Source organism: Chlorocebus sabaeus, chromosome 28, assembly GCF_047675955.1.
Source record: "Chlorocebus sabaeus isolate Y175 chromosome 28, mChlSab1.0.hap1, whole genome shotgun sequence".
NCBI lineage: Eukaryota > Metazoa > Chordata > Mammalia > Primates > Cercopithecidae > Chlorocebus > Chlorocebus sabaeus.
This window is the reverse complement of record NC_132931.1, coordinates 8224943-8249759: the sequence shown is the minus strand read 5'-3', so window position 1 is coordinate 8249759 and position 24817 is coordinate 8224943. Positions and strand designations below refer to the sequence as shown.

General features: G+C 49.4%; 2 protein-coding genes across 3 annotated transcripts; both read right to left on the bottom strand.

Moving 5' to 3' along the window:
- Positions 1-244: 244 nt before the first annotated feature.
- On the bottom strand, positions 245-24240 carry RFC2 (replication factor C subunit 2). Of its 2 annotated transcripts, XM_037990513.2 has the most exons (11): positions 24098-24240; positions 22131-22200; positions 19752-19793; positions 19022-19128; positions 16040-16141; positions 12071-12171; positions 8818-8975; positions 7472-7537; positions 5641-5721; positions 3829-3942; positions 245-796 (listed from the first exon to the last, which is right to left on the bottom strand). In XM_037990513.2, the coding sequence occupies exons 1-11, from the start codon at positions 24202-24204 to the stop codon at positions 686-688; spliced, it is 1059 nt and encodes a 352-aa protein (XP_037846441.1). In that variant the 5' UTR covers positions 24205-24240; the 3' UTR covers positions 245-685. The 2 variants fall into 2 exon arrangements, with proteins under 2 accessions (XP_037846441.1, XP_037846442.1); XM_037990514.2 differs by lacking the exon at positions 16040-16141.
- On the bottom strand, positions 13748-14484 carry LOC119621381 (large ribosomal subunit protein eL31). Its single transcript, XM_037990515.2, has one exon. It carries the CDS (start codon positions 14172-14174, stop codon positions 13797-13799), a length of 378 nt encoding a protein of 125 aa, XP_037846443.1. The 5' UTR covers positions 14175-14484; the 3' UTR covers positions 13748-13796.
- Positions 24241-24817: the final 577 nt, after the last annotated feature.

Below are 24817 nucleotides of genomic sequence, written 5' to 3'. Positions count from 1 at the left end.
TAATCGCCTTTTCTACTTGTAGGCTGCCAAGGCCAGTAGAGACAGGAAGCTGGTTTTCCTCGAGGCTTCACGTGGTCACCTTATTGCCGACAAACACTGCAAGGCTTTATTAGCTAAAATGTCAACCCACACACAGATCAGAGACCACCCTCAGCTCCTCTGCGCCTTTCCGCCCTGTACCACATCAGTGGGGCGGAGGCTGAACGCAAACACTCGTGAGGCACAGATGTCCCAGAAGCAATCATGAAAGCCACAGGAGTTTATTTATTTAATTTTTTTTACCCCCCAAACAGAGTCTCTCTCTGTCGCCCAGGCTGGAGTGCAGTGGTATGATCTTGGCTCACTGCAACCTCCACCTCCTGGGTTCAAGAGATTCTCCTGCCACAGCCTCCCAAGTAGCTGGTGCCTGCCACCACACCCAGCTAAGTTTTATATTTTTAGTAGAGACAGTGTTTCCCCATGTTGGCCAGGCTGGTATCGAACTCCTGACCTCAGGTGATCCACCTGCCTCGGTCTCCCAAAGTGCTGGAACTACAGGCGTGAGCCACCGCGCCTGGCCAGCCACTGGAGTTTAAATGGCAGTCATGCTGGCTCCAGCCTAAGGCGGCATTTTCCCCCATCAGAAAGCCACAGCTCCTGTACCTCAGGATAGGGCTCCTGTAAGTCAGTCAGCGAAGTCTCTGCTCTAACTGGCCACCGGGGCCATTGTCTTCTGACACAGCCTGGCCAGGAGGCCTGCCATCTGCAAAAGGGAGTTCACTCCTTCTGCTATTTTCATGTGAGTGTATCCAATTTCCTGAAAAACAAACCAAATTCAAATCTGGTTAGTAAGTGGGGGAGTTCTTTTTTAAAATCTGAACTGAAACAAACTGAACTAATGGTTTGTTCAAAATCAGCATGAGGAATTCCAACTCCAGCCGGAAAATGAATGCTAAGATGTGATGTGATAGATTATGTTTACCTAAAGTTCAATTTATTTCTTAAAAGGATGCTGACAGTTCTTTCAAAGATACTGTTAAGAAAATGGGTGGGCGGGGCGGGGGCGGCACGGAAAGCCAGGCTAGAGGAAAATATTAATGTATCTGATAAAGAACTTGCATCCAGACTATAAAGAATTCTCAAAAATTCAGTAATAAAGGCCAGGTGCGGTGGCTTGTGCCTGTAATCCCAGCACTCTGGGAGGCCAAGGCGGGTGGATCACGAGGCCAGGAGTTGAGATCAGCCTGATCAACATGGTGAAACCCCATCTCTACTAAAAATACAAAAATCAGCCAGGCATGGTGACACATGCTAATTCCAGCTACTCGGGAGGCTGAGGCAGGAGAATCACTTGAACCTGAGAGGCAGAGGTTGCAGTGAGCCGAGATAGCACCACTGAACTCCAGCCTGGGCGACAGAGCAAGACTCCATCTCAAAAATAAATAAGTAAATAAATAAATTCAGTAATAAAAAACAAACAACCCAATTAAAAAATGGGTAGATTTAGACCTGGAGCAGTAGCTCACACCTGTAATCCCAGCACTCTGGGAGGCTAAGGCAGGAGGATCACTAGCCCAGGGTTGGAGATCAGCCTGGACAACACAGCAACACCCAAACTCTACAAAAAAAAGAAAATAAAAACGATCTAAGCGTAGTGGCACACGCCTGTAGTCCAAGCTACTTGGGAGCCTGAAGTGGGAGGATTGCTTGAGCCTGGAAGGTTGAGGCTGCAGTGAACTATGATTGCACCACTGCACTCCAGCCTGGGTGACAGAGCAAGACCCTGTCTCTCAAAAACATAAAAAACGCAGGCCAGGTGCAGTGGCTCACACCCGTAATTCCAGCACTTTGGGAGGCCGAGGAAGGAGGATCACTTGAGCCTGGGAGTTCAAGACCAGCCTTGGCAACACGGGACACCCTGTCTCTACCAAAAATATAAAAAATGTAAAAACTTTAAAAAATGGGTACATATGAATAGATGCTTCATCAAAGAAGATTCTGGAAGGCAAATAAGCACATGATTAAATGCTCAGCATATTAATTAGGGAAATGCAAATTAAAGCCACAATGAGACCTCATCACATGCCTATTAGGTTATTTGGTGGTTGTTGTTAATTATTTTATTTTATTTTTTTTGAGGAGTCTCACTCTTGTCGCCCAAGCTGGAGTGCAGTGGTGTGATCTCAGCTCACTGCAACCTCCACCTCCCGGGTTCCAGCGATCCTCCTCCCTCAGCCTCATGAGTAGCTGGGATTACAGGCATGAGCCACTGCATCCGGTCATTACACACCTATCAGAACAGCTTAAAAACCAAACTGAGCACTCTGCGTGGCGACCAGGTTGAGCATCCTCTGGAATGCTGCTGGGAATGCACGTACTGCAGTCACTTTGGAAAACCGTTCAGCAGTTCCTTATGGAGTGAAACATACACTTATCATTTTCCCAGGCAATCCTGGGAACTTACTTGGGAAAAAGAAAAACTTAACATTTGCATTCACACTAATCCATATATGCAAATGTTTACACTGGCTTTATTCACAGTCACCACAATCTGTAAACCCAAATGTCCTCCAGCTGATGAACAGATGAGCAAACTGTGGTACGTGCACACGATGGATGACTTCTCAGTGATACAACGGACTGACGCATGGATGGAAGTACCAACGTGGACACATCTGAAAGGCATTTCTGCTACAGTGAAAGAAAGAAGCCAGACTCACAAGGCTAAGTTCTACATGATTCCATTTATGATAATCAGTAGTCTCCAAGTGGTAGTCAGGGAGGGGGCTGGCTTCAAAGGGACACGTGAGTTGTTCTGGGAGGACAGATTCTGTATCCTGATGGTGATGGTGTTTGCGTGACTGACTGCGTGTGTCCTGTACCTAATAGGCTGAATTTTATTCTATGTAAATTAAACCTCAATTAATCTGACCCTGAAAATCAATCAATCAATAATAGACAAGAGAGCCTTGAATGAAGAAAATCAGGACTGTGTGAAACAAACTTGGTCCTCAGGACAATCAGCCACGTTGATCTAGTTTGGACATCTGCCCATTCCAATCTCATTTGGAATTTGGTCCCCAATGTGGGGATGTTCGGGTCACGAGGAAGATCCCACATGAATGGCTTGATGCCCGCCCCAAGGTAGTGAGTTCTGGATCAATTAGGCCCCTGGAGAGCTGGCTGTTCAAATGGGCCTGGCACCTCCTTCCGCTCTCTCGACAGCTGATCTCTGCACGCACAGGCTCTCCCTTCCAACATGAGCGGAAGCAGCCTGAACCCCTCCCTAGAGGCAGATGCTGGCATCACACTACATGTACAGCCTGTAGAACTGTGAGCCAAATCAACCTCTTTTCTTTCTACATGACCCCGTCTCTGGTATTCCTTTATAGTAACTCAAAGGGACTAAGACACACCCTCCCTCCCTCCCGCTGCAGCTGGGAAACACTGAGCGCCTTCTAGGTGCCAGGCCTGTGAGCAAAAAGAGAAAGCGAAGCCAGGGCCCACAGTCTTCTATTTTGTTATGAGACAGTCTCGCTCTGCTGCCCAGGCTGGACTGCAGTGGTGCGATCTTGGCTCACTGCAACCTTCCAAGTTCAAGCGATCCTCCTCCCTCAGCCTCCCAAGTAACTGGGATTACAGGCGCCTGCCACTGCATCCAGCTAATTTTTGTATTTTTAGTAGAGAGGGGGTTTCACCACGTTGGCCAGGCTGGTCTCGAACTCCTGACCTCAGGTGATCTGCCCGCCTTGGCCTCCCAAAGTGCTGGGATTACAGGTGTGGGCCACGGCACCCAGCCACTATGGCCCACACTCTTGAGGACAGAGGCACTTCTACACTCTCACTGACCTTGATAAACTCCAGTTTCAGATATTCTGCCATTTGGAAAGTTTTACACACTCGAAAGATGTTGCCAATGATATCTTCTGGTGAGTAACCCAGATGCCACAGATGAGCAAGAATCTAGACAAAGGAGACAGAAAGGCTGCTTAACACTTTCAACTGTAAGAAGTCATGTGATTTTGAGACTCATCCCAGCTGGTGGGGCCCACCCTTCAGGTCACATGGGGTTACCTTAACTGATTTTCATGGCAGATACAGAGATGACATTGCAAATGTACTTTTGTTTTGCTTAAATATTTTTTTTTTCAGTAATATAAACATGGAGTCTTGCTATGTTGCCCAGGCTGGTCCCAAGTTCCCGACCTCAAGCAATCCTCCTGTCTTGACTTCCCAAAGTGCTGGGATTACAGGCAGAAGCCACTGAGCCCAGCCTATTGCAAATGTTTTCAGCTGTGTTGCAAAACGGTATACTATCACACCCATGTAATCTCTTGATCCAGAGCTCTTAAAACGCTTTATTAATCTGATGACGAGGTACAGCAGAGTGGAAAAAGCAGACCATTCATCTGCTAGCTTCGCCCAGCTGCAGTCCCAATACAACCTCTGCAGGACGAGCCCGGAGCACACCCTGACGGGAAATCCCAGCCTCTGCTTCCCACCCACCTGCCCCGCCCAGGCTGCAGGGACTTTTTTGCCTTTGCTTTGGCATCTTGGGGTGAATTCAGGGGGACAGAGAAGCTCTGTGCCCACAAATCTGAAGGCTTTCTTCAGGTCCATTCAGGGACCTGGGCCTGAGTCTCTGCTCAGTCTCCCCGCCTTGCACTCCGGTTTCACATTAGGTGCAACTCTGCCCTAAACCCAGTCAACTTCCAGCCTAGTTTGTTAGGGGGTAGGCAGAGGGAAACTATGATTGGATCAATGACCTTGAACCACACCAACCACACCACACTCACGTGGCTTGAGGTCACCTGAGCCCCAGCCACACCTGCTGGAATCTGCTCACAGCACCCAGTCCCATTGTCAGGGTAGAATCTTCCTGCTCCCTCCTCCCCTGGCTGGCTGGGGGCTGCTGGGTCCCAGAATGCCTGTGCCTATGAGAATGGATGAGGACACCTCCCTTAACCGGAGAGAAGATGGCTTCCCTGGAGAAGGAGCTAGGCTGGTCTTTCCTCCTGACTTCGGCTGACAAACTTCTCTTGCAGAGGATATAATTACAGGAGAAAAACACCATTTTGAATTCTAGTTCCACTGCTTTTAAACCGTATGACTTAGGGCTGGGTATAGTGACGTGTGCCTCTAGTCCCAGCAACTTGGGAGGCTGAGGTGGGAGGATCGCCTGAGCCTGAGAGGTTGAGGCTATAGTGAGCTGTGACTGCGCCACTGCATTCTAACCTGGGCAACAGAGTAAGACCCTGTTTCTACAAAAATAAGAAATAAGAAATAAATAAACACAGAGATTTAGGACAAGGAATTCAGCCTCTCTGAATCAGTTTTCTCATCAGTAAAGTGCACACAACTCCTGGTACGATTTTTTTTTCCAGCTCCTAGACAGATTAACACATAGCATGATGTTAATGATTTTTTTTCCTGACACAGGGTCTTACTCTGTCACCCAGGCTGGGGCGCAGCGGCGCAAGCAAAGCTCACTGCAGCCTTGACCTCCAGGGCTCAAGAAATCCTCTTGCCTCAGCCTCCCAAGTAAGATTTCAAGAATTAATGGAGTGATGTGTATAATGTCCTTGGCACTAGAAGGGCTCCCTCTCTCCTCTGCCTAAGAAGTGAGTGGGTCCTCTGCCAGGACGGGGGAAGGAGGCCAACCTTGTAGGCTTCGTCGATGTTGGCATTCACACAGTGCTGGATCATCTCTTTCACCAGCAGTGGGTGGGGCTCATCACAGACCTGGCCAAAGGGAAAGGAAAGGCGGTCAGGGGCTGGAAGGGACAGTGTGACCGGGGAGGCCCCAACAGACCAACTTCCAGGCAATCTACGGGTAAAACTACTCAACCTGTTGTTATCATCAAATTCTCCAGCAACCAGAATGAGTTTGGGGAATGCCCCTCTCACCACCAAAGAGAAGTGCTTCCAGCACCAGGAAGATAAATGTTCCAAACACAAGACAGATGAACAAGAGAGCAACCAAGGCCTGTGAAGGACGCTCACTCGGGGACAGCTTTAAAGCCACCAGCCACCTGTCTTAGATCACTTGGGGAGCCATTTGCCCAGAACCACTTGGAATTCACTTTAGAACCGGGAGGTCCTTTGGGCCAATTCCCACCTCCAGCCCAGAGTAGGAACTGGCCTTCCCTGCAAAGGGTCCCCCAGCCTCAGCCTGGCACCCTAAAGGAGGGGTCCCGCTGCTCCAGGAGGTGGGTGGATGGTGCTGGGGACTCGTTCCTCCCTGCAGCATTCCCCGCACTGGCACAAGGCTCTGCCTCCGGTGCAATGTCGACCCCTAAATCTTCTGAATGAAAGTCTCCTGATGGCTCCAGAGGCCACCCACACCTGCCCTTGCCTTTTCCCAGTAGAAGCCATGGTTTCCTGAGCCCTCAGTGACCCTCCAAGACAAAACAGGGCCCAAACCATCACCGCTGTTTCTGAGCAGGCCTCCCTTTCCTAAGTGGCCTCGAAAATGCGTTCACTGCCCAGGTCTACCCAGATGCTTCAAAAATAGCTTGTCTGTTGTCCACAAACCTGGTAAGAAAGAGCTATAGACTGAAAGCCTGGACAGCCCTTCCCAGGTTCTACCCAAATAAGGGGGAAATGAGTCTCCCAAATGGCATTTAGATGCTGAGTTATCAGGATGTGGAAGCAGTTTTCAAAAGAATTCCCAAGAAAAAAATGTTTTGCCGACATGGGAGAGTGAGAGCCCTTTTCCTCGGCCTGGCTTTGAGGGTTGCTACCCACCCTCCAGGGACAGAAGTGGGGAGAAGGGTATGGCATTGCAGAAAAAACCCAGGGTGTGGAGTCTGAAGGCTGCTGGGGAATAGCACAGTGCTCCTGCCTGCCCTTTAGGGACCAGGGGGTCCCACGTCATCACTCACAATGTGATGGTAAGAACCGCTGTGCAGGGAAGTCGTTGGGATCAAATAAGACGTGTCAGAGGCCGGGCGCGGTGGCTCAAGCCTGTAATCCCAGCACTTTGGGAAGCCGAGACGGGCGGATCACGAGGTCAGGAGATCAAGACCATCCCGGCTAACACGGTGAAACCCCGTCTCTACTAAAAAATACAAAAATCTAGCCGGGCGAGGTGGCAGGCGCCTGTAGTCCCAGCTACTCGGGAGGCTGAGGCAGGAGAATGGCGTAAACCTGGGAGGCGGAGCTTGCAGTGAGCTGAGATCCAGCCACTGCACTCCAGCCTGGGCGACAGAGCGAGACTCTGCCTCAAAAAAAAAAAAAAAAAGACGTGTCAGAAATTGCTTGGCCCTGAGTCGGACGCATCAGTGGTCCTCCCTCACTCCCCCGAAACTCTCCAACTTGTGCAGCAAAAGCAGCAACAGGGAGAGGACAGACAGAAGCAGGGTGGGCTCCCCGGCACTCACGAGAGCAGCCGGGTGTCCATCCCCACTGCCAGCCCGGCCCCTCAGCCCTGCTGGCCCCCGTAGGGAAGCATGGCTTCTGCTGACGGTACCACCCACACCAGTGCTTGTACCTTGAACACGTTCTCACTGTTAATGAAGCCAAATCCTGAGAAAGTGGACTGCAGGTTGTTCAGCGCCTGTTCAGGAGCAAACACATGTCAGGATGATTTTTATATTTGTTTCTTTTTGGGTAGAGACGGGAGTCTCGCTATGTTGCCCACGCTGGTCCGGAAAGCGGAGAATACTTCTCATTAAACTCCGCGAGTTCTCCACTAGCATGGTGCCTGGCAGCTACTAAGAACCAGGGTTAAGTGTTCAGTGAATGGCTGAATGAATCAATGCACAAGTCAGTGTGATTTGGGGAAGGGAAAAGAATGTAAAGGATTCCCGACACTGCTGAGAGCCCCGCCAGGGCTGGTAGCCATGACTTTGTGGGCGCCACATTTGGTAATGTGCCTGTCTGCAACAGCGGCCTGGGTGGCAAGGGGGTTGTCAGATGGATAAGCTCATATGATTGGGGTTGAGCAGGGCAGAAGTGAACCAAAAAAAGCAGCTGAGACAGCAATGAGGAAGAGCAAGCGATCCTCCCACCTCTGCCTCCCAAAGTGCTGGGATGACAGGTGTGAGCCACGGCACCAGGCCAAGAGTGACTTTTTTTGTTTTTTTGAGACAGAGTCTCACTCTGTCACCAAGCACGGAATGTAGTGGCACAATCTCGAGTCACTGCAACCTCCGCCGCCCAGGTTCAAGTGATTCTCCTGCCTCGGCCTCCTGAGTAGCTGGGATTACAGGCACCCACCACCATGCCCGGCTGTTGTTTTTTTTTTTTCTTTTGAGATGGAGTCTCGCTGTTGCCCAGGCTGGATTGCAGTGGCACTGTCTCAGCTCACTACGAGCTCCGCCTCCCGGGTTCACACCATTCTCCTGTTTCAGCCTCCCAAATAGCTGGGACTACAGGCACCCACCACCATGCCTAGCTCATTTTCTGTATTTTTAGTAGAGACGGGATTTCACGGTATTAGCCAGGATGGTCTCAATCTCCTGACCTCGTGATCCACCCGCCTCGACTTTCCAAAGTGCTGGGATCACAGGCATGAGCCACCACGCCTGGCCACACCCAGCTAATTTTTAAATATTTTTTAGTAGAGACGGGATTTCACGATGTCGGCCAGGCTGGTCTCGAACTCCTGGTCTCAGGTGATCCACCTGCCTCAGCCCCCAGGGTTACTTTTAAAGCTCTGCCCTTCCCTGCCTCTCTTCTTGGAGTCTGAGCTAGACAGCCCACTGTCCCAGGAGGGTGCCGGGTCTCCGTCTCTTTCTCTTGTACCTTGTGCAGCTGTCACTTCCCTCCCCTTCCCCACGGAAGGGGCATGGCAGGCACGGGACGCCCACGCCTGAATGGTAGTGGCCCACATACCTGCCTCATGTCTCCCTGGGCCGTGAAGATGATGGCTTCCAGGCCGTCATCCGTGTAGGGCACCCTCTCCTTCTCGATAACATTCATCAGCCTGGCGAGGATCTGCGCGTCGGTCAGCTTTGTGTAGCGGAGGACTGCGCAGCGGGACTGAATGGGCTCTGAACAGAGACGGGACGGCAGTGAGGCTTCCCTGCAGAGGCCGGCATCACCCTGCTAGCTCTTTGGTTACAAGGCTGCAGCTGCATAATCCACACAGCCCCAGGTACTCAGTAGAGACTTGGAAGGCTGAGGCGGAAGGATCACTTGATGTCAGGAGTTCGAGACCAGCCTGGACAACATGGTGACACCCCATCTCTACTAAAAATACAAAAATTCGCTGGGTGTGGTCTCGTACATCTGTACTCCCAGCTACTCGGGAGGCTGAGGCAGGAGACTCACTTGAGCCCGGGAGGCGGAGGCTGAAGTGTGCCAAGATCACACTACTGCACTCCAGCCTGGACAACAGAGCAAGGCTGTGTCTCAACAAATAAATAAATAAATAAATAAATAAATGAGAGAGAGAGAGAGAGAGAGAGACTTGGTAAAAACAGGGTGATATGTCAAGGTGTCAACTTGACATATCAAGTTGACATATCAAGTTGCTTATCATTGCATAATAAGCAATGATAGGCCTCAGCTGGCACTGCCCGGCATGGCCTCGGCTAGCCACGGCTTCCAGACGGGGAAATGATCCTCCAGTAGAGACACATCCACATGCCACAAGCCCTTAGATAAGTCAGCCCCGGCCCAGATGGACTCTGGAATTGGTGTGTGCTGGACATTGGCCCTTCTGGGCACATGACAATTCAATCTGAATGGGCCACCCCAGTTTCTTTCTTTTTTTTTCATAAACAGGGTTTTGCTATGTTGCCCAGGCTGCTCTCGAACTCCTGGCTTCAAGCAGTCCTCCTGCCTCAGCCTCCCAAAGTGCAGGCATCACAGGTGTGAGCCACTATGCCTGGCCAGTTTCTTTCTTTTTCTTCTTCTTTTTTTTTTTTTTCTGAGACCAAGTCTTACTCTGTTTCCCAGGCTGGAGTGCAGTGGTGTGATCTAGGCTCACCGCAACCTCCACTTCCCAGGTTCGAGTGATTCTCCTGTCTCAGCCTCCTGAGTAGCTGGGATTACGGGCACACGCTATCACGCCTGGCTAATTTTTGTATTTTTAGTAGAAATAGGGGTTCACTATGTTGGCCAAGTTGGTCTCGAACTCCTGACCTCAGGTGATCCACCTGCCTTGGCCTCCCAAAGTGCTGGGATTACAGGCATGAGCCACTGTGCCCTGCCAAAACAAGAACTAGGAATGCATTTTTCTCTACTTCATCACTGGCATCTGGAAAGCAGAGAATACTTCTCATTAAACTCCGCGAGTTCTCCACTAGCATGGTGCCTGGCGGCTACTAAGAACCAGAGTTAACTGTTCGATGAACGGCTGAATGAATCAATGCACAAGTCAGTGTGATTTGGGGAAGGGAAAATTGTACAGGATTCCCGACACTGCTGAGAGCCCCGCCAGGGCTGGTAGCCATGACTTTGTGGGCGCCACATTTGGTAATGTGTCTGTCTGCAACAGCGGCCTGGGTGGCAAGGGGGTTGTCAGATGGATAAGCTCATATGGTTGGGGTTCAGCAGGGCGGAAGTGAGGCAAAGAAAGCAGCTGAGAGAGCGATGAGAAATGAGGAAAGAGGACAGCTGGGCTGTGCAGGCAGACTGTGTCAGAAAGAGAAGGATGGGCCAGCCGCAGTGGCTCACACCTATAATCCCAGCACTTTGGGAGGCTGAGGCAGGTGGATCACTTGAGGCCAGGAGGTCTAGACCAGCCTGGGCAACATGATGAAACCTCGTCTCTACCAAAAATACAAAAATTAGCCAGGCATGGGGGCACAAGCCTGTAATCCCAGCTAGTGAGGAGGCGGAGGTAGGAGAATCACTTGAATCTGGGCGGCAGAGACAGCAGTGAGCCGAAATCGCACCACTGCATTCCAGCCTGGGTGACAGAGGGAGACTCTAAAAAAAAGAAAGAGAAGGGTGGGAAACCAGCAGGAAGTTGACAGACTAGAGCACTCTTGGGACCTGGGGCAGGACAAACCCGTGCAGAAGCAGACAGGCTGCAAGGAGGGAGGTGGAAGGGCAAACAGTAAGGTCAGAGAGAAGATGGACTGCAGGATTTCAGAGAGAGGCTTCCCGGAGGCAACAAATTCCAATGTACAGATACTGCCTATGCGAAGTGCTCAGAGCACACAAATAGCACAAGAGGTATCTAGAGAGCGACTGTGATTGTGACACTGTGCAGGGGACATCAACAATGTCCTGTGTGCCTCCAAGAGTGCAAGAGGGAGACAGACCTGGGGCTCCAATCCCAGCTGCTCTTGCACTTGCTCTGTGATTTTGAGCAAACTACTCAACCTCCCCAAGTTCATTTTCTTTCCCTTTTTTCCTTAGATCCTAAACATCAGGATGAGCTCCAGTTTACTCATCTCTAAAGTGAAGCTAATAATACCTCCTCATAGGATTACATAAGATTAAATTTAAAAGTTGATTACAATGGGAAACATGTTGTGCATAATATATACAATTTTTCCTTGTCAATTAAAAAAATATAAATTTAAAACTTTGATTATACAGTGCTTGGCCTATGCTATGCAATCAAAAAATCCCTACTCTTCCAATGCTAACGAGCCAAGACGAGGCCAGGTGCAGTGGCTCACACCTGTAATTCCAGCACTTTGGGAGGCCTAGGCAGGCGATCACGAGGTCAGGTGTTTTGAGACCAGCCTGGCCAACATGGTGAATGAAACCCCATCTCTAATAAAAAAAAAAAAAAAAAAAATTAGCTGGGTGTGGTGGTGTGTGCCTGTAATCCCAGCTATTCAGGAGGCTGAAGCACAAGAATTGTTGGAATGTCAGAGGAGGAGGTTGCAGTGATCCAAGATCGCGCCATTGCACTCCAGCATAGGCGACAGAGTGAGACTTTGTCTCAAAAAAAAAAAAAAAAAAAAAAAAAAAAAATCCAGGTGTGGTGGCACAGGCCCGTGGTCTCAGCTACAGGGAGGCTGAGGCAGGAAGATCACTTGAGCACAGGAGTTTGAGGCTGCAGTGAGCTGTGATGGCACCACTGCACTCCAGCCTGAGCGAAGAGGGAGACCACGTCTATAAAAAAGAAAAAAGTCCAGGTGAGCACTACGTGGACCCCCAGCCACCCAAAGCTCCCACTCACCAATGATCTTATCTGAAGCGTTACAAGCAAGGGCGAAGCGAGTGGTTTTAGAGTAGATTTCCATGGTTCTCCTCAAGGCTTGCTGGGCTCCGTCGGTCATGCTGAGAAGAAAAACAGGTTTGTAAGCGGGACCCAGGGCCCGTGCGACACAAACCGCTCCGTACACAAAAACCCAGGACAGAGACACACCCAACGTTCCAAATGAAGGTCTCATCGGAAGTATGCAGGCCACTGCTCTAATGCTAAAACCCGCAGGCCGCTCTCTCAAAGACTGTGCAAACAGCATTTAGTACCCGCAGCATCAGAACAGCCCTCAAGTGAAATTCACAAAAACCACCATCTAGAGTGGCTTGCCATCACACTCTCCAGCCCTTCATGACATCAAATCCAAGAGAAGAGTCATGACACCAGCTGCCTACTTTTCTTTCTTCCTTTTTTTCTTCAAAGAGACAGGTCCTTTTTTTATTTTAATTAATTAATTAATTTATTTAGATGGAGTCTCGCTCAGTCGATTTATTTATTTATTTATTTAGACGGAGTCTCGCTCTGTCACCCAAGCTGGAGTGCAGTGGTGCCATCTTGGCTCACTGCAAGCTCCGCCTCCCGGGTTCACGCCATTCTCCTGCCTCAGCCTCCCGAACAGCTGGGACTACCGGCAGCCACCACCACGCCCAGCTAATTTTTTTGTATTTTTAGAAGAGACGGGGTTTCACTGTGTTAGCCAGGATGGTCTCAATCTCCTGATCTTGTGATCCGCCCAAAGAGACAGGTTCTTGCTGTCACCCAGGCTGCAGTGCAATGGTGCGATCATAGCTCACTGTAGCCTCGAACTCCTGGGCTCAAGCCATCCTCCCATCTCAAGAGACTGATGCAGGAGGACCACTTGAGACCAGCCTAGGCAACATAGTGAGACCTCTATTTCTACAAAAAATTTTAAAAATATACAAAAAAGCCTGTTTACCAGATTATCATAATGCAGAGCACTGCCTATAACATTAAAAGGAAAAACCAGGATATAAAAATTATATATATTATGATCTCAACTATGTAAACATTGATAGTGTATAAAAACAGAAGAAATGAAGCAAGCTATTAATGGCCGGGCATAGTGGCTCATGCCTGTAATCCCAGCACATTGGGAGGCCGAGGTGGGCAGATCTCTTGAAATCAGGAGTTCAAGACCAGCCTGGACAACATGGCAAAACTTCAACTCTACTAAAAATACAAAAAAAAAAAAAAAAAAAAAAAAAAAAAAAAAAATTGTCTGGGCGTGGTGGTGCGCATCTGTAGTCCCAGCTACTCGCAAGGCTGAGACAGGAGAATCACCTGAACCCAGGAGGCAGAGGTTGCAGTGAGCCGAGATCATGCCACTGCATTCCAGCCTGAGTAACAGAGTGAGACTCCAACTAAAATAAATAAAAACACAGCGAACTATTAATATATTCTAAATTTTCTTCAAAGAACATGAATTACTGCTGTATTAAAAAAAAATTTTTTTTTTTTTTTTTTTGAGACAGAGTCTTGCTCTGTTGCCCAGGCTGGTGTGCACTGGCACCATCTCGGCTCACTGCAACCTCTGTCTCCTGGGTACAAGCGATTCTCCTGCCTCAGACTCCCTAGTACCTGGGATTACAGGCACCATTGCACTCTAGCCTGGGCACCACCACATCTGGCTAATTTTTTTTTTTTTTTTTTAACTTTATTTGATGTATTTGACGATCAGCGATTAGTTCTCATCCACATTGACTGTCTGTAGATTTTTGAAAGTGGTAACAGGTACATAGGTAACCAAAGTATAGAGCTTATTTGGTGAATCTTCATCCTCATTACGTTTTCTGGACAGCCGCACACGGATTCGGTATGGGACATTCCTTATTCCTTTGGCCCAGACAGCTTTGTTGAGCCTGGTGTCAATGCGCACATCTGGAGTTCCCATCTCCTTCATGGCAAATTTCCGAATCTCTTTGAGTGCCCGAGGGGCACGCTTCTTGAAGCCCACTCCATGGATGCGCTTGTGAATGTTGATGGTGTATTCTCGGGTCACCACCTCGTTGATGGCAGAACGGCCCTTTTTCTTCTCGCCACCCTTCTTTGCGGGAGCCATTCTGCCGGGTCCAAGCTGGAAAAGCCATCTGGCTAATTTTTATGTTTTTAGTAGAGACAGGGTTTCCGTGTTGGCCAGGTTGGTTTCGAACTCCTGACCTCAAGCAATCCGCCCACCTTAGCCTCCCAAAATGCTGGGATTACAGGCATGAGCCACCGTGCCTGGCCCTAAAAAAAATTTATTTCGCTGGGCACAGCACCTCATGCCTGCAATTCTAGCACTTTGGGAGGCCGAGACAGACAGATCACTTGAGGCCAGGAGTTTGAGACCAGCCTGGGTAACACAGTGAGACCCTGCCTCTAGGGGGAAAAAAAAAAAAAAGCTGGTTGCAGTTGCACAAGCCTGTAGTCTCCGCTACTTGGGAGGCTGAGGTGGAGGATCATTAGAGCCGAGGAGTTCAAGGCTGCAGTGAGCTATGATTGTGCCATTGTACTCTAGCCTGAGCGACACAGTGAGACCCTGTCTCAGAAACAACAACAAAAAAACAACATTATAGGGTTAGGGTTCTATATTTTTTTTAATGTCATTTCAATTTTTTTTTTTTTGAGATGAAGTTTCGCTCTTGTTGGCCAGGTTGCAGTGCAAATGGCGTAATCTCAGCTCACAGCAACCTCTGCCTCCTGGGTTCAAGCAATTCTCCTGCCTCAGCCTCCCAAGTAGCTGGGATTACAGGCGTGCGCCACCATACTAGCTAATTTTGTATTTTCAGTAGAGACGAAGTTTCTCCATGTTGGTGAGGCTGGTCTCAAACTCCTGACCTCAGGTGATCCACCTGCCTTGGCCTCCCAAAGTGCTGGGATTACAGGTGTGAGCCACCAAGCCCGGAGTCAGATTCTTCATTTATACCAACCACAGTGTTGTGATGGTTGCACAACATTGCAAATGTACTAAATGCCACTGAATTAACCGTACATTTCAAAATAGTTAAAACGGTACATTTTATGTTATGGTTAATTATGTCCATTTAACCACAATAAAAAATTTTACAGGCTGGGCATGGTGGCTGACACCTGTAATCCCAGCATTTTGGGAGGCCGAGGCGGGTAGATCACCCGAGGTCAGCAGTTCGAGACCAGTCTGGCCAATGTGGCGAAACCCTGTCTCTACTAAAAATACAAAAATTAGGCCGGGCTCAGTGGCTCACGCCTGTAATCCCAGCACTCTGGGAGGCTGAGGCGGGTGGATCACGAGGTCAGGAGATTGAGACCATCCTGGCTAACACAGTGAAACCCCATCTCTACTAAAAATACAAAAAATCAGCTGGGCGTGATGGTGCGTGCCTGTAGTCTCAGCTACTTGGGAGGCTAAGGCAGGAGAGTCACTTGAACCCGGGAGGCAGAGGTTGCAGTGAGCTGAAATCATGCTACTGCACTCCAGCCTGGGTGACAGAGTGAGACTCTGTCTCAAAAAATAAATAAATAAATAAATACAAATACAAACACAAAAATTAGCTGGGCGTGGTGGCAGGTGCCGGTAGTCCCAGCTACTCGGGAGGCTGAGGCTGGGGAACTGCCTGAACCCGGGAGGCAGAGGTTGCAGTGAGCAGAGATTGTGCCACTGTACTCCAGCCTGGGTGACAGGGAGAAACTCCATCTCAAAACAAACAAACAAACAAAAACAAAAAACACTTCATTTAAATTATTAATGTAAGAGATGCTGAAACCAGCACATTACATGAATAACTATCTTAGACAAACGGTTGTAAGTTACTTAATAAAGAAAAGATTTAAGGTGCAGGCCCCTATTAAATTGCTTGTTGAAGATATAAGCAAATCTACCATAAAAGTGCTTTTTATCCCGATTGAATAAAGTCCAAAAAGAGATTTAGAGATCAAGGTCAAAATATATTTGGCAAAGCACTCTACCTGTCTGCTTCATCCAGAATGATGATCTTATGTCGGCCTTTAGGAAGAGTGACTTTTTGTTGAGCGAACATTTTAATTTTATTCCTCACAACATCAATGCCCCTGAAAGAATAACAAGATTTTACTGGCACTTTCTGAGACAAATTCAGTTGCCTTCACGAGGACTTTTTTTTTTGAGACAGAGTCTCGCTCAGTCGCCCAGGCTGGAGTGCAGGGGCCGGATCTCGGCTCACTGCAAGCTCCGCCTCCCGGGTTCACGCCATTCTCCTGCCTCAGCCTCCTGAGTAGCTGGGACTACAGGCGCCCACCACCTCGCCCGGCTAGTTTTTCTGTATTTTTTAGTAGAGACGGGGTTTCACCGTGTCAGCCAGGATGGTCTCGATCTCCTGACCTCGTGATCCGCCCACCTCGGCCTCCCAAAGTGCTAGGATTACAGGCTTGAGCCACCGCGCCCGGCCCATGAGGACTTTTAAACAATCGGTATATCAGGGACTGCAAGACCCGATTTCCATTTTTGAGTTTTTAGGGGGGCAATTATAACTATTTATAAGGATTGAGATTTTATGCATTTGTTCCTTCTTGGAGTTCTTTCAAAGAACAAAGAAAATATATACTTTTTTTTTTTTTTTAGACAGGGTCTCACTGTGTCATCCAGGCTTGAGTGTAGTGACCCTCTTGGCTCACTGCAACCTCTGCCTCCCAGGTTCGGTGAGCCGGGATCGCACCACTGCACCCCAGCCTGGTGATAATTCGAGACTCTGTCTCCAAAAAAAAAAAAAAATCCTCATCCTTCAGTTTTTTAACTGCATTGCTTGAGATACCGTATTATCTTTCAAAAGATGTAACAGAAATGCAAATACATCACCTTTGTTATCTTGTAAGCTTTCACTGACCACAGCCAAGAATTCAAAATTTTTCATTTCCCACCCACAACAGGAAAGAGAAAAAAATTGAGAGGACTCTTCCTAATTATTAGATGAATCAGAAAATAACTGCAATGTAGGCCAAGCATGGTGGCTCACACCTGTAATCCCAGCACTTTGGGAGGCCGAGGTAGGCGGACCACTTGAGGCTAGGAGTTTAAGATCAGCCTGGCCAACATGGTGAAATCCCATCTCTACTAAAAATACAAAAATTACCTGGGCGTGGCTGCACACTCCTGTACTCCCGGTTACTCGGGAGGCTGAGGCACGAGAATCGCTTGAACCCAGGAGGCAGAGGTTATGGTAAGTTGAGATCGTGCCACTGCACTCCAGCCTGGGTGACAGAGCGAGACTCTGCCTCAAAAAAAAAAAAAAAAAAAAAAGGAAAGAAAGAAAAGAATTGAAAAGAAAAGAAAAGAACTGAGAACTGCAGAGACACCAATAGCGACATTCTAGACTCTGCTGATGGTGAAACTGATCATATAAGCAAAATCTCAGACTATGAATCTTCAGATGCCAATATCATCCACACATTTTCCCAAACTGAAGAATCAAAGACTGAACTCGGTGTTTCTGAGGACTGGTGCTAGGCCCCTCCTCAGACACCAAAATTCACTTATGCCCATGCCCCTTATATGAAATGGTAATTTGCATATTAACTTATACACATCCTCCAGTATGCTTTATTTTTACTTTTATACAGAGAGATATACAGAGATTTTTACTTTTATACAGAGAGATGGGGTTTCCTTTTTATTTTTATTTTTATTTTTTTTTGAGACAGAGTCTCACTCTGTTGCCCAGGCTGGAGTGCAGTGGCCGGATCTCAGCTCACTGCAAGCTCCGCTTCCCGGGTTTACGCCATTCTCCTGCCTCAGTCTCCCGAGTAGCTGGGACTACAGGCGCCCGCCACCTCGCCCGGCTAGTTTTTTGTATTTTTTAGTGGAGACGGGGTTTCACCATGTTAGCCAGGATGGTCTCGGCCTCCCAAAGTGCTGGGATTACAGGCTTGAGCCACCATGCCCGGCCGAGATGGGGTTTCATTATGTCACCTGGTCTTAAACTCCTGGACTCAAGCAATCCACCTGCCTCAACCTCCCAAAGTGCTGGGATTATAGGCGTGAACCACCATGCCTGGCCAGCCTTACATATACTTTAAATATACAGGCTGAGTATCCCTTATCCCCAATGCTTGGGACCAGAAATGTTTCAGATCTGGGTTTTTTTTTCACATTTTGGAATTTTGCATTATATTTACTGGTTGAACATCCTAGTGTAGTGGCTCAGGTCTGTAATCCAAGCACTTCAGGAGGCTGAAGCAAGGAGGATCGCTTGAGTCCCGGACTTCGAGACCAGCCTGGACAACATAGTGAGACCCATTTACACAAAAAAAAGCTGGTGCGGTGGCATGTGTCTACGGTCCTAGCAACTTAGCAGGCTGAGGCAGGAGGATTGCTCAAGGCTAAGGGTTTGAGATCAGCCTGGGCAACATAGTAACATTCCATCTCTACAAAAATTTTAAACTTGAAAAAAAGAGAAAAACTGGTTTTTTGTGTTTTTTGTTTTTGAGATGGAATTTTGCTCATCACCCAGGCTGGAGTGACCAATGGCGTGATCTCCGCTCACTGCAACTTCCTTCTCCCAGGTTCAAGTGATTCTCCTGCCTCAACCTCCTGAGTAGCTGGGATTACAGGCGCCCGGCACCACACCCAGCTAATTTTTGCATTTTTAGTAGAGATGGGGTTTCACCATGTTGGCTAGGATGGTCTCAAATTCCTGACCTCAGGTGATCCACCCGCCTCGGTCTTCCAAAGTGCTGGGATTATAGGCGTGAGCCACCGTGCCCAGCTGATAAAAAGTTTTTAAAAATTTCCATGAAAAAAAAATAATAAACCAGCAAGTTGACAAGGGAGTAATGCTCTTTCACTGGGAAGGGGTGGAGGAAATCACATAGCTGGCAAGGCTAACTTCGAATACAACCCAATGCTGAGAAAGGCTGTTTCTGTAACAATTCTCAGTGCAGAGCACACCCCCCTGCAGGTCTGACTCTAAGACCTACCTGTCGTTTGAAGCATTGAGTTCCAACACGGCATCTTTGAGTGCTGGGCCCAGCAGGGCCCGGGCCAAGCACAGAATGCTTGTGGTCTTGCCAGTTCCTGGAGGGCCCTGGGAACGAGATCTCCAGTAAAGACTACAAACCACCAGAAGGACCGCAGATAGCTCCTGAGTTCTGCTCACCGCTGTATGCACCTCCATCCCCTCTGACCCCCGCATCCCACACACAGCACACACAGATCAACACAGCTGACCGGACGCAGTGGCTCACACCTGTAATCCCAGCACTTTGGGAGGCCGAGGAGGGCAGATCATCTGAGGTCAGGAGTTCGAGACCAACCTGGCCAACATAGCGAAACCCCGTCTCTAACTAAAAATACAAAAAAATTTGCCAGGCGTGGTGGCAGGTACCTGTAATCCCAGCAACTCGGGAGGCTGAGGTGGGAGAATCGCTTGAACCCGGGAGGGAGAGGTTGCCATGAGCAGAGATTGCACCACTGCACTCCAGCCTGGGTGACAGAGTGAGACTCTGTCTCAGGGAAAAAATTAAAAAAAAAAAAAAAAATACAGCAACCAACCCCAGGCCTCCCAACTAACTTGAACGAAATGCTTCCCTTTGCCGTGGGAATGGTAAGGGGTTCTCCAGGCAGGGAGCGCTATGCACAAAAAAGTACTTCGGTGCGCAGTGGGATGAGACACGGAGACACCCAACAGGCCCAGGACTGGGTACTCACCGCAATGATGATGTTGGGCACATTCCCTTCCCTTGCAAAGACCTACAGCGAAAATGATCATTAAAACTGGTTAAAACTTGATTCTGGATGACTAGATTAAAAAGATAGAAAAAAGAACAAACAAGCAGGTTAAAACTCGGCTGAGCACAGTGGCTCACGCCTGTAATCCTAGCACTTTGGGAGGCCAAGGCAGGACAATCACTTGAGGCCTGGCTTTAGAGGCCAGGCTGGGCAACATAGTGAGACTCTGTCTCCTCAAAAAATAAACAAAATTAGCCAGGTGTGGTGGCGTGCGCCTGTACTCCCAGCTACTCGGGAGGCTGAAATGGGAGGATCAGTTGAGCCTGAGAAGTGGAGGCTACAGTGAGCTGTGATCGTGCCACTGCACTCCAGCCTGGGCAACAGTGGGACCCTGTCTCAAAAAGAAAAAAAACCACAAAACCTGGTTAATTTGTAGGCTTGAGGAGCTGAATCTCCCCAGCCACACAGCCCGTGTAGTAAACGTGGCTACAAATTTATCCACGTGGATGCCCCATCCACCTCAAGTTCTTTTTATTCTTTTAGAGATGCAGTCTGGCTCTGTCACCCAGCCTGGAGTGCAGTGGTGTGATCAAGGCTCACTGCAGTCTTGAATCCCCAGGCTCAAGCGATCCTCCTGCTTTGGCTTCCCGAGTAGCTGGGACTACAGGAACTCACCTGGGCATCTTCAAAACTGAACACTTCATTCTCCTGTACAAACCTGAGGCCCCACCCATGTTTCCTACCAGGGACTATCCATGCCACGAAGCTGAGGTCGCCATCATCTTGGTTTGGCCTCATCCTCACCCCGGGTACTTCAATTACCAGGGCTTCACCAACCTCCTCTTCGTCTCCAGTGTCCTTTACTTCTCTCCATCCCTGCTACCACTTTCTCATTATCTTGTCTGATTGCTATCAATGGGCCATTAAGTGATCTCCATGCTCCCATTCAAATCCATTTCCCATCCTGTAACCACAACTGCTTTCCTAAAGTACACACTTATTAAAACTGTTTTTTTCTTTCTTTTTTTTTTTTTTTGAGATGGAGTTTCACTTTGTCACCAAGGCTGGAGTGCAGTGGCGCGATCTTGGCTCACTGCAAGCTCCGCCTCCCAGGTTCACACCATTCTCCTGCTTCGGCCTTCCAAGTAGCTGGGACCACAGGCGCCCGCCACCAGGCTGTCTAATTTTTTGTATTTTTAGTAGAGATGGGGTTTCACCATGTTAGCCAGGATGGTCTCAATCTCCTGACCTCGTGATCTGCCCGCCTTGGCCTCCCAAAGTGCTGGGATTACAGGCATAAGACACCGCGCCTGGCCTCTTTTTTTTTTTTTTTTTAGATGGAGTTTTGCTCTTGTTGTCCAGGCTGGAGTGCAATGGCGCGATCTTGGCTCACTGCAAGCTCTGCCTCCCGGGTTCAAGCGATTCTCCTGCCTCAGCCTCCAGAGTAGCTGGGTTTACAGGCACCCACCACCAGGCCTGCCTAACTTTTTGTATTCTTAGTAGAGACAGGGTTTCGCCATGTTGGCCAGGCTGGTCGTGAACTCCTGACCTCAGGTGATCCAATCACCTTGGCCTCCCAAAGTGCTGGGATTACAGGTGTGAGCCACCGCACCTGGCCCTATTAAAACATTTTTACCTAACTGAAATCCTTGACTCCTCCCTGCCCTCACTATGAAGCCCAAACTCTTTTTGTTTCTGAAAGTAAGGGTCTCACTCTGTCACCTAGGCTAGAGTGCAGTGGCCTGATCACAGCTCACTGCAGCGTCAAACTCCTGGGCTCAAGAGATCCTCCTGCCTTGGCCTCTTGAGTAACTGGGATTATAGGCACTTGGAACCGCGCCCAGTTTGAACTTCAGACTCTACAGGCACACGCCACCACACTCAGCTCATTTTTAAATTTTTTCGTAGAGACCAGTTTCACCATGTTGCCCAGGTTGATCTCAAACACCTGGCCTCAAGTGATCCACCCGCCTCAGCCTCCCAAAGTGCTGGGATTACAGGTGTGAGTGCCTGGCCTTAGGTCATCTTTTAAAAAGCTACTCAAGGCCGCTTGTGGTGGCTCATGCCTATAATCCTAGCACTTTGGGAGGCTGAGGTGGGCAAATCATGAGATCAGGAGTTCGAGACCAGCCTGGCCAACATGGTGAAACCCCGTCTCTACTAAAAATACAAAAATTAGCCGAGCGTGGTGGCGCGTGCCTGTAATCCCAGCTACTGGGGAGGCTGAGGCAGGAGAATAGCTTGAACCCAGGAGGCAGAGCTTGCAGTGAGCCGAGATCGCGCCATTGCACTCCAGCCTAGGCGACAGAGCAAGACTCCGTCTCAAAAAAAAACAAAAAACAAAATACAGCCACTCACCTCTAGCCTGCTCACAGTGTCTTCATTCCCGACAATTTCATTCAGCTTTACTGGCCTATATTTTTCAACCCTGTTAAGAAAATGCATAAAAATGCTGACATGGTTGTCTTCACACTATCCCACAAAAAGCACTTAAGGGTCATCCTGAGAGCTTTGTTGGAAAATTACATATATTCAGTATACCTATGCCAAACAGTTGCAGGTTTTAAATGTAATAAGGTGCCAGCCGGGCACGGTAGCTCACGCCTGTAATCCTAGCACTTTGGGAGGCTGAGGTGGGTGGATCACTTGAGGTCAGGAGTTTGAGACCAGCCTGGCCAACATGGTGAAACCCCATCTCTACTAAAAATACAAAAATTAGTCGGATGTGGTAGTGTGCGTCTGTAATCCCAGTTATTTGGGAGGCTGAGGCATGAGAATAGCTCGAACTCGGGAGGCAGAAGTTGCAGTGAGCTGAGATTGCGCCACTACACTCCAGCCCGGGCTACAGAGTGAGACTCTGTTTCATAAATAAATAAATAAAATGTAATTTAGATGCCCAAGTGCCACTTGAAAAGTTAAGGGCATGAGAATTGTACAGCAAAGGTTTCAAACCTGCTATAGCAGAGAAACACCTGTTGTTGCTGGAGCAGGGCCAGCACAGGCCACCTGGAGCAACGTGACACTGCTGCAACCCTGTCTGCCCGTCACAAGAGGCCCAGCACACACAAGGCTGACATCATTTGGTGTGACAACATGGGTGCAGCCAAGCTCCTTTCTCATCCCTTACCTGCCAGTTTCTTTTTTTTTTTTTTTTGAGACAGAGTTTCGCTCTTGTGCAATGGCACGATCTTGGCTCACTGCAACCTTCACCTCTCGGGTTCAAGCGATTCTAATGCCTCAGCCTCCGGAGTAGCTGGGATTACAGGCATGCGCCACCAGGCCCAGAGAATTTTGTATTTTTAGTAGAGATGGAGTTTCTCCATGTTGGTCAGGCTGGTCTCAAACTCCCGACCTCGGGTGGTCCGCCCACCTCAGCCTCCCAAAATGCTGGGATTTACAGGTGTGAGCCACCGTGCCCGGCAAGGATTACCTGCCAGTTTCTGCAAACATGTGCCAAATATAGATGGCTGGCTAGACAAAAACCGTAGATCTAGGCTGGGCGCGGTGGCTCATGCCTGTAATCCCAGTATTTGGGAGGGCGAGGCGGATGGATCACTTGAGATCAGGACTTCGAGACCAGCCTGGCCAACATGGTGAAACCCAGTCTCTACTAAAAATACAAAATTAGCAGGGTGTGGTAGTACACGCCTGTAATCCCAGCTACTAGAAAGGCTGAGGCAGGAGAATTGATTGAATCCGGGAGACGTAGGTTGCAGCGAGCCAAGATCACACCACTGCACTCCAGCCTATGTGACAAAGTGTTACTCCATCTCAAAAAACAAAAAAATTAGCTGGGCATGGTGTTGCATGCCTGTAGTCCCATCTACTTGGGAGGCTGAGGCAGGAGGATCACTTGAGCCAAGGAGTTGGACACCAGCCTAGGCAACACAGCAAAACCCCCGTCTCGATTTAAAAAAAAAAAATTTCAAATGTAAATGTTATTGAACCTAACAGTCAAAATATTATTTTGAACAGGTAATCAATTTTTTTTAAAAGACTGAGGTTTTTAAAAACACGAGGTCATACACTACTATCCACAAAAACTTTTGAAAAAAACAACTAGGTCAGAGTAGGTGGCCACCCGGGATAGCCCTAACTGTCATAAGCGTTGTTGTGAGCGAGACTCCGCTCGCAGAGTTTAGGCCGGCCACTCTCGGTCCATGTCCCTCGCCTCCTTGAAATCATCTCGATGCCACCCGGGGTCTCCTCTTCCCTCGGGATCCCCCAAATCGAGCCCCTGCCCCCCGAGTTTCTCCAGAGCACGGGCCGCCACTCGCCCACCCTCACATCCAAATGCGCCCATTCTTTACGGCCTGGGACCTCACCACGGCAGCTCGTAGTGGCCAGCGCTGCCGGGGGCCTTGCTGGAGGAAGGGGCAGGGTCCTGGGCCTCCAGCTCGCCCTCACCACCAGAGACGGCCTCCACCTCCATTCTCGCGCCTCCTCTTCCCGCCACCCGAGGCCCCGCCCCGTGACGCCGCCACACAAGCCCCGCCCCCTGGCTTCCGCCGGGCGCGAGCGGAAGTCACGTACCCGCGCCTCTCCGCGCCGGCGAAGAGGGTTCCGGTGGTGCCCGGGCGGTTGTCGCTAGAGGCCGCGGTTGCTAAGGGAGAGCTGGCGTCCGGCCTGGGAGCTACAGGAAGGCGAGCTCTGGCCGCGACGCCTTCAGAGAAAGCAGGTCGCTCTCGGAACGGGCGTTTGTGTGTAGTTTCTGTGGAAGATCCGCTCCGCGGCGGCGTGGGAGGAGCAGGGCCTGTGGGCGTTGCGGCCAAACGCCGACTTCGGTGCTGGGACGCGGACAGCGCTCGCGTCCGGGCGCTGTTGGGCAGCGGGGTCCGGGGATGACGTCTGGGGCTGCCCGTGTCCACTTTTCCAGATTGTTCTGAATGTCCCAGTGAGCTGCTCCCGTTGGGTGGGCTCTTGCGCCTGAACCGCGTTCGGCACTCGGCGTTTATTATCAGGGAATTCTCGGTTGCAAGATGGGAATTCCACCCCCAGCCCATTTTGCAGAGGAAACTGAAACTGTCCTTTTGTCAGATGAAATG

Coding starts and splice junctions, on each gene's coding strand:
- RFC2 (XM_037990513.2), bottom strand. CDS start 24,204: ATGGAGGTGGAGGCCGTCTCTGGTGGTGAGGGCGAGCTGGAGGCCCAG. Junction 12,172..16,039: donor ATTCTGGATGAAGCAGACAG/GTAGAGTGCTTT, acceptor TTTTCTTCTCAG/CATGACCGACGGAGCCCAGC. Junction 7,538..8,817: donor CCCAGGGAGACATGAGGCAG/GTATGTGGGCCA, acceptor GCTCCTGAACAG/GCGCTGAACAACCTGCAGTC.
- LOC119621381 (XM_037990515.2), bottom strand. CDS start 14,174: ATGGCTCCCGCAAAGAAGGGTGGCGAGAAGAAAAAGGGCCGTTCTGCC.